At 43.9% G+C, this 19,791-nt stretch overlaps 1 protein-coding gene across 2 annotated transcripts in view; it reads left to right on the forward strand.

The window, feature by feature from the left end:
- The window catches only part of rspo2 (R-spondin 2), a 70,202-nt gene that overhangs the window by 14,360 nt on the left and 36,051 nt on the right, over window positions 1-19,791 (forward strand). The window contains exon 1 of one of the 2 annotated variants that reach the window (XM_069920990.1): window positions 11,043-11,138. The exons of the other annotated variant lie outside the window; for it this stretch is intronic. Within the exon in view, the coding sequence (XP_069777091.1) occupies window positions 11,126-11,138 (13 nt within the window). The 5' untranslated portion in view covers window positions 11,043-11,125. Of the gene's footprint in view, window positions 1-11,042; window positions 11,139-19,791 lie in introns of those variants that run through there. 2 annotated transcript variants of the gene reach the window in all.

The raw sequence follows: 19,791 nt of genomic DNA on the forward strand, positions 1-19,791 counted from the left end.
ATCATATTGTCCTGCAGAGTATTTCCCCTTCCTGTTTTGCAGTTATAAAAGCAAAGTTCTGAGTAATTTTTGCTCATCAAACTCGGAGCAGTGCCCTGGGCCCAACTAATTTCAGCTGCTTCACCAGTGACCCTCCTTTCATCACAAGGCCAGGGGATGTTCACAAGGCTCAATTCTGTTCTGAATTCCTCAGCAAATGAAGCAAATGCACACAGTATGACTTGGATAACATTCAGGCGTGGGCTAAGAAGTGCCACTAACTTGTAGCACACACCAGTATTAGACAATATCTCCTCAGACGAGGGAGGGAGGGTTGGCCCATCTTCTCTTGAAATGCACTGGCTTACTGGTGTTTTTTAGAATGTTCTTATTTAACAGCCTGTCACAGTTGGGATACAAACACAAGCATCTTGTGGAACTCATTAACTGAGCTGTGAGTCTACATTTGAATGTCCAGATTACCCATGTGTTTGTTTTTGGAACTGTATTCTTTTGTCATTCAATTTAAGTAAGTTTAAAAAAACCCATTGAAGAGCATTTCTTAACCCCTGGGAGTTCTATATTTTTGAAGTCAGAAAGTCGAGTCCCCCCAGGCCGGAAATGTTGACTGACTTTTTCTTTCTCTAGGAGCTGCATGATCTGCTGATTTTCTCCAGTACTTGTGTGTTCTGCAAGTCAAGTCTCACCCTGCGCTGCTCAATGGACCCATAGCTATACTCTAGAACTGTCAGAGGTTCCAACTTTTGGAAGAGTCATTAGCCAAGCCCCCATCGCTTCTCTTAGTGGAAATATGAGATCCTCGTACCAATGACACCAGGAGAAAAAGATTTCTCCTTAATGCCCTGGTGCAAATATCTACCCTTCAGTCCACTTCACTGCACTGATTGTTAGTGGGAGCTTTCTGTGTGCACATTAACAACTACAGTGGCCATCTTCAACTGGTGTTATCCTGGCTGTTAGCTATCCTACGATATCCTAGAGCTGGGGAAGGTGCAAAGGAAATACAGTTTGCTCACTTCTGTCTGCACAGAGAAGGATGGTGGGGGCTGTTAATTGGGAACAAAAGTCTCTTCAAGTGGACAAGAATAGTTGGTGCAAAGGTGGAGCCACATGAAATATCCAAAGGGTTCACAGGCTTGCTAGTTTGCAAAGAGAATGGAGTGGAAAAGGCTACAGTCACACAGTTCTGTGGATGCCAGTGGTATTCAGGATGATCAAAGCTCCCAGTCAAGCCTTGACAGTTGGGCTAATTATAATATTACATAGAGCTGATATTATAGTAGGCCACTCAAATTAATTGATAATGTAACACTGGTAAAGCATGGAAGTCTGCAGACACTGTAGTTGAAGTAAAAGCGCAAAGCTGGAGAAACTCAGCAGGTCAAACAATGTCCTTTAGATAGCAAAGATAAAATTGCATAACCAACATTTCGGGCTTGAGCCCTTCATCGAGGTATGGAAAAATGTTGGCAGGTGTCTGAATAAAAAAGGTAAGAGGGAGGCGTGGTCGCAAAGGCAGGAGGTAATAGGTGAAGAAGGGCACAGCAGCAATCAAGGGGAGGAGGGATGGCTCAGTGAATGGAGAGGGAAAGGGGTAGAGAGCTGACAGGGGGAAGGGAAGGAAGGGAGATAAGGGTGCAGGTTAGCAGAAACCGGAAAAGTTTATGCTGATGCCATCCGTCTGGAGAGTAACACTGGTGCCTACCACTATTGAAATAGCCTGTGCACTGCATCTACCGCTAGCTTGGGTTAGCAATAGGTGGTGTTACAGAGACCAATATACCTGATGGCTTTTCTGGGTCAGTTTGATGTCAAGCAATTGGGGGTGAGCTGGAATTATATGCAGATGTGTGACGTCAGTGGTTAATTGGCTGCAGTAAATTGCCCCGAGTATTTAGGTGAGGGGGTAAAATCTAAGAAGTGTCAAACACGGGATGAGTGTAAATGAGTGATGGTTGTCATAAACTCAGTGAGCTGAAAGGCCTGTTTGCCCTGTATCACTCAATGGCTCTGTGTAGGTTCAGACCAGGTGAGACTTCCTTCTCCAGAGACCCTTTGAAAAGTGGATGGGCTTTTGTAACAGTCCAAGCAGAAGTTTCTAGGGGGGATAACAATGGAAATTTTTTTTATCTCCAACTCGAGATAGAAAAGGCTGTAATGAGAGGCATCTGGTTATAGGAATGGCTGTCTTTTACATCATCAAGTGATGTGCAGGTCTCCAGAAATAAACCATGAATTCTTCCCTACAACACCACAATACAATGGACAAGATAGGCAACGCGCACACTGGGGGCAGTGGCCTGTGGGAAACAATGGGAAGGGAAAATATTTAAGTATTTGACTAGACACAAGTCAATGAAAGGCATCCCTGAAACCCCCAAATGTGCACATGCCGTCATCAATGATCAGAAATGTAACTGAACCCACTGCATTGATATTAAACAGTTCTGAAGCTGTTTACTGATATAGTTGTGTCTAATTTGAGCTGGTCTCAAAGAATTTTTTTCTGTGAGCAGCTTCCATCCAGAATCCATGTTCTCCAAGTGGGACGTGAACTGTTTCCCTGCTTCACGCAAGGGTTTAGGGATGGGCAAAACTCCACAAGGTTTGGAGAAAAGCACTGTGAATGGCTTGTTCTTGCAACTGAGACTGGAATGACAGAATTCTGCTCTTTGGTGTAAATATAATTTCTGCTTATAGCAGCTTTCACCAAACTTGTAGCAACCTTGCAATTTTTTTAATTTTAATTTTTAGAGATACAGCGTGATAACAGGCCCTTCTGGCCCTCAAGCCAATGCTGTCCAAACACACCCATTAGCCAACAAATCCAGTATGTTTTTGGAATGTGAGAGGAAATCAGAACACCCGGAGGAAACCCACACAGACATGGGAGGAGAATGTACAAACTCCTTACATCTAGTGCTGGTTTTGAACCTGCCTTGCTGACACTTTACTAACGTGGCACTAACTGCTACCCTACCATTCCAAATACAAAGAATCCCTGAAATGCTATGGGGTTTCTTTAGTCTAGGTTGCTGAGTGACACAGAAAACCTTGTGGCCAAGCTGTGTATATCAAGCCCGAGCAAAGGGCTGTGTGATATTGAGCTGACACCAAATCTGTGATGTTGTTTGAGGGATTCGTTTTGATGAGCACTCCCCATCTCTTCCACTGGTATCATGGAGTTCTTTATATCAACAGAGAACATGAGGGTTCAGTTTAAGACAGTTTATAGAAGAGCCGGAAAAAAATCAGGTCAGGCAGGATCCAAGGAAAGCAATAGGCCGGCAATGTTTTGGGCATGAGCCCTTCAACAGGAGTGCCAAAAATCAGGCAGATGGCTGAATAAAAAGGTCGGGATGTAGAGGAATGGGGAAGGGGGAGAAGCACGGGCTAGCAGGTGATAGATGTATACAGAGGGTTGGGGTGAACAAGAGAAAGAAAGTGTGAAGTGATCGGGGCAGAGGCAGGGCCGGCGCTACCATTAGATGAACTAGGCACCCACCTAGAGCACAGACCTCAGAGGGGCACAGTCAGGGTGGCCAGACGTCCTGCATTAGGTTGGACAGTACGGCTTTTGACTTTGAAGTTTTCCAGAGTCTATATGTTTCTGCAAGAGTAAGTGTGAGAGTAGCGGTTCGATGTTGTTGGGGCCAGGTGGTTCCCTCCCCCTCCGTGCCCTATACCCTCGCTAGAGTTTCACTGCCGGAGACTGATTCTGGTTTGAAATTGCCTCTCAGGCTGGGACGCGTGCGTGCTCTGCTCCTCGGCCCAGGCAGCTGTTTTGGGCCTACATGGCAGGCTTTTTTGCTGACTGGTTTGAAAACTTGGAATGTTTTCAAAATCTTGACACTCTTTACTTACACTGAGCTGTCAGACAAGTTCAGCTCAAGTGAGGCTATGTGTTGGTGGAGTGTCCCAGACTCCCAACCCAATACACCGATCAGGTAAGACTAATTTTTTTGGGGGGATACACTGTCCAGTGCGTGAGGGGCTCGGAGAGGGCAACGGTATAACGGCTCCACGAGAGTGGGGGGGGGGGGGGTGTGTGCAAACATCCTTGCTCAGCTCAGACCACACTGGCTCGATGCCTGGCCGCTGCAGCCCTCCCTCTCTCCCAGCTCCTCCCTCCCTGATATCTGCTTCCCCCCCTCCCTGGTATCTTCTCTTCCCTTGCCGGTCTCTGCTTCCCCCTCCCTCCCCAGTCCCCATTTCCCCTTCCCTCCCTGGTCTCTTTTTCCCTCTCCCTCCCCGATCCCCACACATCCCTCCCTACTTCTCCCACCTTGTTTCTCCCCCCCCCCCAGTCTCTGCTTTCCACCCCACCCCCACTTCTCCTCTGGTCCCCTCTCCATCCTTCCTCAGTCCCTGGTTCCCCCCACCCCTGCTAACCCCTCCCCACTCCCCCTCTCCTCGCTCCCTCCTCCCTGCTTCCCCCTGGACCTCCTGTTCAACACTAAAGCATGGGTGGATGGTTCCGATTTCCGCAGTGACCCTCTGAACATTCGCAGGTAAGACTTTAATTTTTGGGGGGGGGTGGGTGCAAGTAGTTGGCCTTGCCCAGGGTGCAAAATAGTCTGGCACCGGCCCTGGGCAGATGGTTAAGATAGATGCTCTCAGGAGAAGGGAAAGTGGTGGTGAGCTGGAGAAAAGGAGACAGAGGGACATGGAAGAGAGACTGGGGAGAGGGTTAATGGAAATTGGTAAAGTCCATGTTAAGACCATCTAGTTGAAGAGCGTGCCTCCAATTTACGGGTAGCCTCGGTTTAGCAGTGCATGAGTCCATGGACAGACAAGTCAATGTGGCAATGGGGTTTGAAAATGAAATGGTTGGCCACTGGAAATAACTTGTTTTTGCTGTGGACAGACCAACGATGCTCAACAAAGCAATCTTCCAGCCTGAGTCCAATCTCTCCAATGTAGAGGAGGCTACAACGAGAGCTCCGGATTCAGTAGAGGACCCCTGAAACTGACCTAAGAATGTTTTGCTGTTGATTTTCATTTGAATTCAGCATCTGATGCCTCTCGTGTCAATGTCCAACAATAGTTGGGCAGCATTGATGGATTCCAGTTGCCCTGATACCACGTTTCCATGGTTCTAATGTCCTGGTGAAAACTTTCACCATGTTCGTCACTGACTGCACCAAGATCAGCAGGGAAGAAGTCCAAGCGCAAATACAGAAAATGAATTGTCAATGACGTGGACCTCATGGTTTTGTATGCTTGAAGCATGTTGTTAATCAGCTGGATGTAGTTTGGTGCTCTGCAGTTGTCAAGAAAATTCTTAACAATATATTTAAACATAAGACAATATTTTACTAGCACCTGCACTGAGTGCATGTACAGACATGCTTGGACTGACCAAAAGAGCTTATTGGTAGACTTAAAATATGACAGGAAATCACAACAATAGGTTATAGCTAAAAAAAAATATATGATCGGAAAATTTTAAGGTGTTTTTCATTAACAGCAGCTCAAAATTCATAAAATACAGGCAAATGTTTTCAGGAAACAAAATCTTCATTGCCAGTATGATTAGTACCAATGTGCTGATCTTCACCATAGATGTACAATCCCTCTACCTCTCCACTCCATATCAAGAGGCTTTAATGGCTGTCTCCTCCTTCCTTGTACAGAAGCCTATCCTTCTCCTCCATCACCAACTGCCTGGCTGAATTCATTCACAAATTGAACAATTTCTCCTTCTGCTCAATTCAACTCTCCAGATAAAAGGTACAACAAATCCTATGCTTTCCTTTTTATGGGGTTTGTGGAAAGATTTTTGTCCTAGTCCTACGTGGACCTACTCTCTAAAGTCTTTTTCTGATCTATCAGCCATTGCACTTCTGTAGAACTCGAAAATATCATCCCTTTGCTGCCAATTTCCATCATGCTCTCACCTTTGTATGTTCCATCTCAGACTCTGGTTAACAACTCATAGGAGAGCTTCAGAGCTTACCCAGAGCTAGCAGACAACAACACCAAAGCAACTGAAATCCATCAAGACGCCATCTCTCTTGCCCTTTGGGCCATAAAATTTGTTATAATGTCTTCTTAAATGACAGGGTTTTGTTCACCATCCACTTTGAAGTTGCTGTGTTCTCTTTTCTTTCTGTTCAAACCATAGAGCATTTCTTGTTCTGGTCAAACTCACGGGATGCTGTTTTCCACTCCCTTGAGACTGCACTTGTTCTTGCTCCCCTTGAACTCACAGTGTTACGTTAAATACAGCTCATGGAACTGTACAACCTAGAAACTGACTCTTTGACCCACAATATCTGTGCTGACCATGATGTCAAATTAAACAAATCCTGCTGCCTGTAGAAGGTTTATATCACTCCATTCCCTGAATGTTTATGTGTCTGTCTAAATGGCCCTTAAATCTAACCATCGGATCTATCCCACATCTCTCCATCTCCATCTCAGGAAACAGGCTGCTACAAAAATCAATTCCAAACTATAGATTCCCATGCTATCTCAATTGTCTACCTTCTTTCTGTAATCACAGAGCGTAGAAACCTTGACTGCATTTGTCTATGTCCTGCATTTCTGCTGTCCCAGAGAGAGCAACCATTGAATTTCATTAGTCCTCACATTCTATACTATTGGGTTCCACATTCAACAGATCATTCTCTCCATCATCTCCAACACAATTCCATCACCACACACATCTTCCCTCCCCTACTCTTTCTACAATTTGAAGGGACCATTCCCTGTGCATCTCCCTGATCCACTTTTCCATCCTCACCAACCAAGTAAACCACTGTCCAGAATGAAGGTAGGCATTTCAAAATCGAGTGTAGAAATTCTCATCCTTGAGACAACTCACAACGAGATTGGGATAAGGGAATACAGTCCTTGCTGGATTCTTGGGCTTGTACACCATCCCTTTGTCAATCAATACTTCCTCGGATCCGACCATGCAAAATGCACGCCTACCCATATTAATCCTCCAAAAATGCATCACCTCATGCTTACCAGGATTAAATTCCATCTGCCATTACTCTGCCCAATTTTACCATCTGATCATGATCATTCTGTAGCCTCGGGCTACACTACCACCACTACTGATAGATTTTCTGCATACTTTCTAATCATATCCCCACATCCATGTGGAAAAAAAACACAAAAGGCCCTAGCTCAGTTCTCCTTGGAATGACCATTTTTGCCTACTCCTCACTTTAAACTCAGCAGCTTCTCTTTCCCACTCCGTCTAAACTCAACATCTTCTGTATTGCTCTTTAAATGCAGTTTTTTCATCATGCTCTGTTTAAATACATTGAGGCTCTGTTTACCAATCCCTTTAATCTCCTTGGTTTCACTTTCACAGTCCCCTTCCCTGCATTCTGTTTTGTGAGGCACTGATCCCCCACACTTCATATTCATTGGGCTCTGTTAAAATGACAGGGTTTTGTTCATCATCCACTTTGAAGTTGCTGTGTTCTCTTTTCTTTCCCTTCAAACCGCATAGCATTTCCTGTTCCGTTTAAACTCACCGAATGCTGTTTCCCACTCCCTTGAGAGGGTACTTGTTCTCTCTCCCCTTGAACTCACAACTTTATACAGCTCATGAAACCATACAACCTAGAAACTGATTCTTTGACCCACAATATCTGTGCTGACCATGATGTCAAATTAAACAAATCCTGCTGCCTGTTTATATCACTCCATTCCCTGAATGTTTATGTGTCTGTCTAAATGCCCCTTAAATCTAACCATTGGATCTATCCCACATCTAGTCTTGGTAGCACATTCCAGCCACCCACCACTCTCTCGATAATAAAGCTTGCCTCACACATCTTTCAACTCTCCTCTCTCATCATAAACCTATGTCCTCTACTATTTGACATTTTCATCCTGGGAAAAAGACTGACTGTCTCCCCTATCTCTGTCTCTCATCAACTATCAGGTCTCTCCTATGCCTCCTGATGCTCGAGAAAATAATTCAAGCTCATCATCCTTTCCTTACAACTAATACTCTCTAATCTAGGCAATATCCTGGTGAACCCCTTCTGCACCCTCTGCAAACCTCCCACATCCTTCCTTTAATACAGATATACAGTGACCAGAAATCCACAAACAATCCAAATGTGGCCTCACCGAACTTTTAAGCAGCATGACTTCCCGACTTGTATGGATAGAGGAGTGGTTAGCCAATAGGATAAATGAGTGTTTTTCTCTGGTTGGCAATCAGTAGTGTGTGAAATGCCATAGGGATCGGAGCTGGGCCTGAATTAATGATTTGAAGAAGGAGACCAAATATAGCATATTTAAGGTTGCAGATGACACTGAACTGCATTGAAAAGCAAATTGTGTGGAAGACAAAGGCAGTCTGCATAGTATAGATAGTATTAGTGAATGGACAAGGGTCTGGTAAATGTGAGGTCTTCTACTTTGGAATAAAATATAGTTAAGCAGATTATTATTTACTTGGTGAAAGAATACAGCATGCTGTTATAAAGAGGGAATGCATGTGCATGAATCACAAAAAGTTGGTTTGTAGGAGCAACATGTGATCAAGAAGGCAAATGGAATGTTGGCCATTGCTCATGAGATTGAATGTAAGGGCAGGGAAGTTCTGGTGCAACTGGTGCGAAGTAACATCTGCAGTACTGTGTGCAGTTCTGGTCTCTTTACTTGAGGAAGGAGGTGATGCAGAGGTGGCTCACCAGGTTAATTCCAGAGGTGAGGGGTTTAGCCTATGAGGAGAGATTAAGTCATCTGGAGTGGTGCCACTGGAATTTAGAAGAACGAGGGGATCTTATAGAAACCAGATTTGGAAAGTGGATTTAGAACAGAGGTGAGGAGGAACTGCTTTACCCCAGAGTGTGGTGAATCGGTGGAAATCTCTCCTCATTGAAATAGTGGAGGCTGCCTCATTAAAAGTATTTAAGACATAGGTACAATTTTGAAGAATTGGGGAATTAAGTTTAACGTGGAAAAGGCGGGTAAGTGGAGATGAGTCCACGGCCAGACCAGCCACGACAGGCCAGGTGGACCACTCCTGCTCCTATTTACTATGTATACTGAAAGCCCAATTGATGAAAGCAAGTAAGCCATACCCTTTCTTTACCACTCTATCCACTTAACGTCTCTTCCTTGAAACTGGTCTGAGTCTGCTTTCCCCTATCTTTAAATCACATGATGCTTTGTGCTCAAATAGTCATAGATTTATTTTCCAGACTTAAGTGGACCTTCCATGAGTACAAGGTGATGTGCTGCACTGTTTAACTATACTTTTCCCTTCAACGCTACATCCTGCCCTGTCCCTTGCTTGTTATTTAGTATTTATATTCCTGCACTAATTATAGTGCCTGTAGAAGTGGATTTGCCTGGATAGCACATGCAACAAAGTTTTCACTGCATCTCAGTACATATGACAATAGGCAATTCTATTCATATGTGATTCCCGTTCCCTTTAAATTCCCTGGATCCTGATTCCGACCCATCCCAAACTGTTATTTTGAACTTAGCATGTTTAATTGCATAATGATGCTGACACATTGCGTTCATTTCCAACTTTCTTCGTGATATATCAAATCTCAAGTAATTTATGTGTTCAGCTTTAAATTGTCTATCATAATCCCCATTTATTTTTACAGAAAGCAAATCTTTTTGGATGCTGTCAAGTGGTCAAGGACATCTGAAGGGTCATGGAACAAGTGGGAAGCAACAGGGTACAGCAAAGACAGGAATTAGCTCAGGGGTAGGCTGAAGGAACAGGTTTGCCCAGACAGCCCTGCTTGAGATTCTTGGGCAGGAGGTCGAAGCAAGCAGTGCAGGGCTGAGCCACTGGAAAACTGGAAGTGATGTATAGAAGATTTTCTGAAGAAATCACATGTGACAGTGCTGGAAACAATATTATCCAGGAGGATATGTTTGAGAGCTAGGGTTTGGTCTCAATATGCCAGGCTATGAAGACATTGCCCTTGTTAGCAGGTTTGTCAGTGATTTTGGCTGTGTTGTAAATTCAGGGTGAGGTGCATTCGAGTAAGGGGAGTAAAAAAACTCAGGCAGACAAGGTTTCACTGGCTGCCAGCAATGTATAGAGCTAAAGAGTGCCAGAGGATGACATCCAAGTGCAGAAGGAATTATAGAGATGGGGAAATGGCTCTCAGTGTAGGTTGAAGACTCCTGGTGAAAGAAATAGGCCTAGCATTTTAGACAATGGAAGGAAAGCTCAACATCAGAATTCTCTGATGGCATCTCACCTATTTCCTGTCATCTTGTGGAAAGGTCAAGGATCGAGTCAACCTGATCCCTCTTTCTATCAGCTCCAACAAGATCCCACCACCTGACACACTTTTTCTTACCCTATCCCTGCCAAAGCGATTGCTTCCTCCGCAACTCCCTCCCCCACTTTCTGTGCCCACCAATGATACCCCATGCTGTAGAACATCCCATTCCAATGCAGGAAATGCCACACCTGCTGTTCTATTCTCACTCTCCAGCAACTCCAATGGTCCTTCCAGGTGCACTTTCCAATCCAGTGTAGAGCATTTGGAGTTCACAATGTGGCCTCCTCTCCATGTAAATTGGGTGATCACTTTGTGGGGCACCTCAGCTCGGTCCAGTTACCCTAAGCTTCCAGTTGTTTGCTGTTTTAATTCACTACCCCATTCCCACTCATACCTTTCTATCTGTGCACCGATATGATGAGGGCCAGCAGAAGCATGGAAAACAACACCTCATCTTTTGTCTGGGCACATTTCAGCCTTCCAATCTTAAAATCAGATTAATTGATTGGTTTCCTTTGCCTAAGCAGAATAATTTGTTTTTGTTGTGGCTCAGTTTATTTTTGCTTTTATTTGCCTTCTCCATAATGACAGCATGGCATGTTATTTGCAACACACCCCACTTCTTTGTCACCCTCTAACTGCCCCCGATGTGACTCGTCCTGGGTCTTACTCCATCACAGGCATTTCCTACCTGCCCCTACCCCACTTTCTCTACACATTAAAACTTAGAAATAAACTTTTTTCCAAGTTCTGACTAAGAGCCTTGGCCTGAAACGTTAACGCTCTTTCTCTCTCCACAGATGCTGCCTGACCTGCTGAGTGTTTCCAGCATTTTCTGTTTTATTTGAGCGGGAAACAGAACATGGTGATTTTTTAAAAAATACGATATGCAGAAAACAGGTGAGTTTAAAGGGAGTGTGTGAGAGTGAACGTGCTGAGTTTAAAGGTAGCATGAAGCAGAAATTGGAGATGTAAGCAAATCAGCAAATATAAAGGCAGCAAGAAGCAGATGTTGTCAGTCAAAGAGTGGAAATGGAAAGTGAACCACATTGAGAGTACATACCCAGAGACTTTAAGCAAACAGAACCTGCTGAATTGAGAAGTGAGTGAGAAACAGAAGCTTTACAGGAGTGTGGGTGCAGAGCCTGGTGAGATTAAAGGGACCACAAACAGAGAATGCTGGAAACACTCTGCAGGTCTGGCAGAATCTGCAGGTCGGAAAGAAGATCGAGGCGAACCTTTCTGGGTGACAATCCTTCAACAGAACTGGGAAAGGATGAGGAAAACAATGAGAAGCTGAGGGGACTCCACAAGGACCTGTGGAGAAAAATGGATAGTTAACGTTTCAAAATGCAACCAAGGGTCCAGACCCAAAATGTTGACTGTTCATTTCTCCCCATGGATGCTGCCTGACCTGTTGAGTCCGAGAACTTCCTATCATTTGCTCAAGATTCCAGTGTCTTGTGTTTTTGGGAAATGGAGAACAATCTTGAAGGAAATGGGGGAAGGACAGGGGAAAAATTTGTGATAGGATGAGACCAGCAATGCCATGGTGATGAAGCCTCTCAAGAGTGACAAGAAGGTGTGATTCAGTTGCAATTGGTGGATTAGTTTATGCTAATAGAGAGTGGTAAAATAAAATACCCCCTAAATCCTCATCCAACATTACAGACAAAGCCAGCTAATCCTGCTGGGGGCAGTGAAAGTGAGTTATCAGGAGTTGGAGAATTTGATATTGAGTCTGTCCAGACAGATGGTACGGGGTGTGTTCCTTAAGCTTATGTAGATATTGTTATGTCACTCAGTAGACCACAGACAGACAGATCAGAATAGGAGATAGAGGATTAAAGGCAACATGAAACTCAGGGTCCTTTGTATCCTACTCAATTCAAGGAGACAAGAGTGTGAACATGGAGCAAAGTTTATCAGATTGGCAGACTGTTTCACTCCACCAGAGAGAGCAAGGATAAAGTTCACCCGGCTTCTCTCCTCCCACCCTACAATCTCTGCATTCAATGCTCCATTCTGCACCATTTCCACCAGCTCCAAGCTTCCACCATCAACTGCGACATTCTTTTCTTTCATCCCCACCACCTCTCCCCAGCATGCCACACTTACCCAGGCCACCACTGTCCTGTCACCTCTTGCCTTTCACCCTCTAGGTGAAGTGGTTGTTCCATGTGAGACACAGACTGACTTGCACTTCTGCTTGTGGTACACCTCGTTCACTGCTCCACTTATGCTGTGGTCTCCTTGTCCTGGAGAAATTGAAGGCAGATTGCTACCCTTGTATTCAATCCACAGATACAGCCTTGAACTTCCAATTGCCTGAGGCTTTAATTCCCCATCCCACTTGTACTCTCACCTCCCTGAACTACCCTCCAGTTCTGTTATCATGAGGACCACACAAGCTAAAGAATAGCACCTCATCATCAATCTGGGGAAGTTGCAGTCTTCCATGGTCAGTATTGAATTATTTTACTCTAGGTAGCTAATTTTCTTTGGCTATATTACAAATTGGTTATAGGTCTGTCGGTAATGTTGGCTCAGTTTAAGGTTGTTATTATTCCCTCTCTCCATTAGCACAGCCTGACCTTATTTGTTATTATTCCCTCTCTCCATTAGCACAGCCTGACCTTATTTGTAAAGCATCATATTTTTGGTCATAACTGCATCAACAACAACTTTTCCATGCAGCAAGTCAGGCTTCATCCATATCACAGAAATTCCTGTTTCCTATTCCTCCATTCCCCACCTTCTCTTCAATTTAAAAATAACTTTTATTTCTTGTATCCCAGTTCTGATGAAGGATCTTCTACCTGAAATGCTAACATTGTTCTTCTCTCCGTAGACGCTGTCTGACCAGCTAGGTGTTTCCAGAATGTTCTGTTTTTGTTTCAGATCTCTGGCAAGTGCATTAAAAGTATATTAATAATGTAAATGGAATGTGGATAAAGAAAAGTGATGAGTTTCAAAGAAATCATGGTGAGTTTTTTTTAAAACAAAGACAATGGTGCCCCAGTAAGTTTAAAGGGAACTCAGCAGAAAGGTCCCAGTGGGGTTACAAGATGTGGGAAACAGTACATGGTGAGCTTAAAAAGAGTAAAATTAAATGAAATGCTTTTCAGTGAGTTTTAAGGAAACAATGAAAGAATCAATCAACAGAATTTATCAGGAGTAGCAAATGCAAGTGGTGAATTTAAAGGGAGTGGAAGGAAAGGGAACATTTGAATCAGTCTTCAGAAAAGTTGCCAAAGAGAGTTACTGGAATGATTCCAGGAAGAGGAGCTTTAGTCTGGAGAAGCTAGAGTTTCTTTCTGGAACAGAGTGAGTTCTGAGGGGATCTGAATGAAGTAGTCAAACCATGAAGTGTACAGACATAGCTTGGGGGGAAAAAAATTGTTCCTTTTGGCAGACAGGTTGGGAAGAAGGAGAGAAAGAAAGATGACTGGCAAAGGAGCTCAAGATGACACAGGAGAAGGGTGTTCTCCAAACCCAGTCTTTGCAGCATAGGGGAGTAGGGAAGCCAGATTGAAATGTGTTCAGAAGAGAGCCAGATAGGTGTCTGAAGGGAAGCATTTAGAATTGTATTGGGAGAGGACTGTGGAGTAAGAAGCTGGTTTGTCCTTACAAGGTACTTTTCAATGATGGGCTGAATGGTCTCCTTGTGTGGAGTAACTTCTGTAATCCTGTGATTAAACTCAAAGGAATTTGCTAGTAATTTGGATTGAAGTAAAGTTTGAGGAATTATTTTTGCAGCGATATGTGTTGGTTCCAATCAGTGAGTGATGTTCCAAAACCTAAATTGCAATTCTAATTCTGAATTCCTAAATTCCCTTTTGGTTCTGTGTAATATTTCAAAGCAAAGATATCTAAATCTCCAAGCGAATGCTTCAAATGCAGCCTTAAAATACTGGGAAGAATTCCATGCTTGCTATGTTGAATTGGAACCTTGAAGTTAAGACCTGTGTAACAAACTGATTGCGGTTTTCATGTAAATTAGAAGGTTATATATTTTTTTAAAACTGCACTTGCTGCAAATCTGAAATGAGCACAGAAATTGCTGGAGATACTCAGCAGGCCAGTCGGGGGTCTTAGCCTGAAACATTCACCCTTTCTCTTTCCACAGATGCTGCCTGGCCCGCTGAATGTTGTCTGCAGCTTTCAGGCTTAAAGTGTTCCAGGTTCTCCTGCTGTGGGTTGCATTTAGAATTTGTTCACTGTAGTAACCAGTGAGAGATATTCATCCTGGCTTTGTCACCTATTGTCTTAGGATACTGGAGGACACAACTCCCGTCTCCAGCTACTGTCTTACATTTTAGGTCATCTGCAACATCTTGGACCCAATTATAAAACTCAGAATGATGCCACATTCTTGAAGGAGATTCTGAAATCTGAGGCTATTGATGTGACATATATGGTATTAGAGAATCACATTATAGGAGGAGTGGAAGGGAGCCCTTGTGTTGTGGGAGGGGCTGTTTTTGGGGAGTGTTGCATTTTGGGATGGGGTACTGAGGAAGTGTCACTCTGTGGGAGTAGTGGTGCAAAAGTCACAGTCTGCGCTGCCGGGAAGACGGAGGAAGATAAACGATTTAAAGGGCTGAAATGGGATTTGAATTGAAAGGAGGTTTTGTGTGTGTGGTGTGGGAGTACTCTGGCAGACTTCTTGTTCAGAAGTCTACTATTAATGAGTAAAGCTCTACTGTCTCCAACTACATAGTTCAAGTAATAAGCTGGCGGCTTACCAGGGTGAATTTACTCCACCACGAAACTACTATTTATCATCTAATTTTCTCGTTAAGAATTTAAAATCAATGACTCCACTGCCAGTTCACCACTGATTATGTTGGTTGCTGAAGACTTTTCGACAGCAACTTGAAGGCCTGGGAGCCTCAGCTCACCTTTGAAGAGTTCAAGAGGCTTTTGTGGATTTCCAGGGAGCCGGTTTGTGAAGCATTTGGGATTTCTCTTCATCACTCTGCTATCTCATTGCCTGGGAAAAGGGCTCACATCTTGCTCTCTCATCTCAATGTAGGGAATACGGGATGGTGTGCTCTGAGGAGGACTGAGTTAGCACAACTTCAATTAACATAAGAGTTGCCTCTCCTGTTGTGGACTTGTTTTGTGCAGCAGTATAGTTTGTCTGTTTCTCATCAATATGCCAGGCTTGTCTTCCAAAAGAACTGGGCTCTGCAGGAGTGGTGCTGGGCTAATGACTTCAATGATCCCTGTGGCCAGGAATTCTTTCGCATCACTGGAAGTTGAGAATGCAATTATGATACTTGTTCCCAACTATCACAGTTGGAAAACACACAAAGGCAAAGGTGGCACCCCGGCCATTACAGCGAATGTGAAAATGGAGGGGAAATCTGTGATTTGCCTATGAAACACAAGGCAGCTGATCTAGTTCTTGAATAGAGTTGATTCATGGATTCACCAGCTGCCTGTCACTTCAGCAACTTGGTTGAGAATGTGTTTCGTGGAGATATGGAGTGGGTGAGGGTGTAGTCCTTGCGCATGTACTTAAAGTGATTGCATTTCAGCCCCATGCTCCTGATTCTTGGGCACCTGGTAGGAAATAAGGCCACATTGTTTACACCCTTTCCCCCATTGCTTGAGATCCTTTCCACTTTGTGAACTGGAAGACTGCTCTAGTGACTCCAGGCAGAGGTGTGGGGCTACACCTGCGCCACCTATAGGAGTACCAAGGGCACCTCACACCTAATTACCAGGGTCTTCCCTGTTGTTGAGAGGGAGCGCCACACCCACAGGCCCAATTTCTGGTGGACTTTTGTGATCCTCAATTTTTGTTGCATGTCCCAGCCCTTCAAACCAGATCCTAACTATATGCCTGTTAATGGTTGCTGGCAGTCACCTTCCCTGGTGTGACCTGAACTTCAATTTAGAGAAGTCACATTAGCCTGCGCTATGAAAACTGAGTCACACAAGGAATATAACAGGCAGATCAGTGGAGTGAGTTTGGAGTTAGCCTCATTTGAACTAAAGCAATATCTGGGCAGGAGTCCACACATGTAGCTTTCTTTTAATATTGCTACTGAAGTCAATTGCTACTGTTTAATTCTTTACCATCACTGGTCAGCGGCCTTTACCCCACCAGCACGTCCTACCTTCATTCATGACCTGCTCTGGCTATTTTTTTTAAACACCATTAAAGTTCAGACATTCCAACAGTCAAAAGAGCTTTGAAATGTTTCTTTGCTCCAGATAATTGATGAGGCCAAATCACTGGGTGTATTTAAAGCAGACATTGATAGGTTCTTGATTAGTAAGGGTGTCAAAGGTAATGGGAGAAGGCGGGAAAATGCGGTTAAGAAAAAAATGGATCACCCGTGAATTGCATGCAGATTTGATGGGCTGAATAGTCGAGTTCTGCTCCTATCTTTTATGGTCTTATGGGTTTCCAGATTCTAATGAGGAAACCAGTGATATACAGATGCAGATCTAATTTCTTTAAATACACTGCAGATGCTGGAATATGAAGCCATGCACAATCTCCTGGAGGAACTCGGAGTTGAGCAGCATCCGCATGAGAAAAAGAATGGTCTCTGTTTCAGGCTGAATCTATTCATCACCGGAATCTAGAGTCTTGATGAAATGCTGACCAGCCATTCTCTCCCAATGATGCTGCTCAAGTTCCTCCAGCAAATTGTGCTGGACAATGCACGGCATCTTTCACGTCCAGCATACGTGGCGATGTTTATGACTTGAGGCAGTGAGCTTTCTGCCATGAGAGCTGCTGTATTGAGTTGGGAATGTTTGAGAACTGCTTCCTAGAAAACCAGAGTCTTGACTGGCGAATGTCATCACCACCCTGGGAGCTGACATCTAAGAAATGGCACTGAGTTGTACGATGAGGGGAAGGTTGGGAGAGAACCTTTGGTCCAGAGAACAAAACAGCAAACAGTGCCAGCATGAGTTCCATGAGTGAAGCCGGGGTGACTTTAGACTTGGAGTGGAGGTGATGGGAGAGAGGATGCCAATGCCGGATCAGAAGCCTGAGGAGAAGAGGGCAGAGTGAAGGTGGAAAGTGAAGGTGGGAGGATGGAGACAGGAGCATGGGTGGGAAATGGTCATGCTTCAGTCCAGGTCATGCTTTCTCTCAGCAACTATCTTTGTAGAACAGAATGCACACAGAGGTCTTGCTTCCAAACTAAGCTGGTGCCACCTCCATCTGGACAAACCTTCTGCTGCTGTACAATCACCAGGTGGCCTGACATGCTCTTTATTTTTGGTGCCTTATGTTATTTAACAGTGGTTTGATAGGCCAGCCATTTAATGACTGGGTGCACCAGTGATGGAGATGTTCTGGAGACATTAAACTGATCCCGCTGAACTGAATGCCTGGGAGATAGAGAGTAGAACAGGGTAAATGTTACAGTTGTATCTCACACAAAACATCTCTTGTCTACTTTATAGAGCAGTGCAGCATAGAAACAAGCCTTTCAGCCCATCCAGATCATGCTAATCTAATATTCTGCCTGGTTCAATCAGCCTTCACCTAGATACTAGCTCTCCATACTCCTCCCATCCATGTCTCTATCCAATCTTTTCTTAAATGTCCAAATCTGGCCTGCATCCACCACCTCCACTTGCAGCTCATTCCACACTCTCACCATTTGGGAGGTTCCCCCTATTATTTTTAAACATTTCACGTTTCACCCTTAGCCCATGTCCTCTAGTTCTTGTCTCAACCAACCTCAGTGGAAAAAGCCTGCTTGCACTTACCCGATCTATATATCAAAATTTTGTTTGGCTCTCTGAAATCTCCCCTCATTCTCTAATGCTCCAGGGAATAAAGCACTAACTTATTCAACCTTTCCTACAATTCAGTTCCTTCGAGCCCCGGAAACCTCCTTGCAAATTTTCTCTGCAGTTTTTCAATCTTATTGATATCTTTTCTGGTCAAAACGGCACAGAATTCTCCAAATTTGGCCTCACCAATTCTTATACAATTTCAGCATTACATCCTGGAACCTCACTCAATACTTTGATTTATGAAGGCCATGAACCAAATGCTTTTTTTACAACCCTATCTGCCTGTGATGCCCCTTTCAAGGAATTATGTTGCTGAATTCCCAGATCCCTCTGTTCTGCTACTCTACACAGTATCCTAGTGCTTAATGTGTATGTCCTACCTAGGTTTGTAGTCCCAAAGTGCAACACCTCAACTTGTCCACATTAAATTCCATCTGTTATTTTACACCCCTTTTTTCCAGCTGGTTCAGATCCTGCTGCAAGCTTTGAGAGCCTTCCTTGCTGTCCACTACATCCCCAATCTTAGTGTCAACATATTATATATTCAACATATCTGCAGTCATGAAATTCAATATTAATATTCAAACTCTTTAGATAGTAGATTGAATATAACATACTTTATCAATTCTTATAGATGTGAGGTTTTCCAGTTAAACTCTAATGTCTCTCCCTCCACCACTGCCTCTGGGCTGCATGTCCAGTTGCTGGATCTCCATTGCTTTCACTGTCTCCATTACCTGGTGCACTCCTGAGGTTTTTTTTTTTGGTTTGTGTGCAAGATTCCCTAAATTTGAGTCCTGTTCCATTTGCAATCCTTTCCATCTATTTGTTTAATTATCTATTTATTTATCAGCCTCTTTATTTTGTTTCAGATTTAATTTTCTGTCAACTGTTTATTCCTTCTCAAATTATGTCTTCACATTGATCCTTGTGTGGTTTGGCAATCATCCATCTGTTCCTTTCTCCAAGTCTCTAACATATACTGTAAAATGCTGGGATCCCAGACCTGATCCCTGGAGCACCCTGTTAGTGTAAGGGAAAGAGATTTCACAGGAACTTGAGGGGTAACTTTTTTACACAGAGGCTGGTGGGTGTATAGAATGGGCTGCTGGAGGAGGTAGTTGAGGCAGGTACTTCTGCAATGTTTGATTGGACAGATAGATGGATAGGGTGGCTTTAGAGGGATAGATGGGTTTAGAGGGATATGGGCCAAATACAGGCAGGTGAGACTAGTGTGGATGTGGGATATTTTGGTTGGTGTGAGCAAGTTGGGCTGAAGGGCCTGTTTCCACGCTGTCTTCCTAAGCCCTATGTGGACAATAGGAATGTCTACAACAAGAGGGGGCAGGTTTAAGGTGAGAATGACAATCTGATAGGTTAAATCTTTGACATCAAGAGTAGGGGTATGTAGTATGAGCTGCCAGAGGAGGTGGTGGAGGCAGGAACAGTGCAATCTTGCTGTGTGTCATACTCTAACAACAGTGACTGTTTATAAAATCTGAGAAACAATCCCAATATATTTAATCCAACAATGAACAGATTCAGGCCATTTGGCCGATTATGTGCAGAAGAGACATCCCATCAGTCCCATTGCACCCTCCTACACCCAATTCTGCTCTATTGCATTTCCCAACTCCCCTTTAAATCTTTTTTGCCACATTCTCACAGAGACACATGTTACACTGGCCAATCATGTCCTTGCAATGTGAGAGGAAAACCACGTGGTCACAGAAAGAGCAGGCAAACTCCACATGGACAGCAGCTGAGATAAGAA

The sequence above is a fragment of the Narcine bancroftii genome, chromosome 2 (assembly GCF_036971445.1).
Source record: "Narcine bancroftii isolate sNarBan1 chromosome 2, sNarBan1.hap1, whole genome shotgun sequence".
NCBI lineage: Eukaryota > Metazoa > Chordata > Chondrichthyes > Torpediniformes > Narcinidae > Narcine > Narcine bancroftii.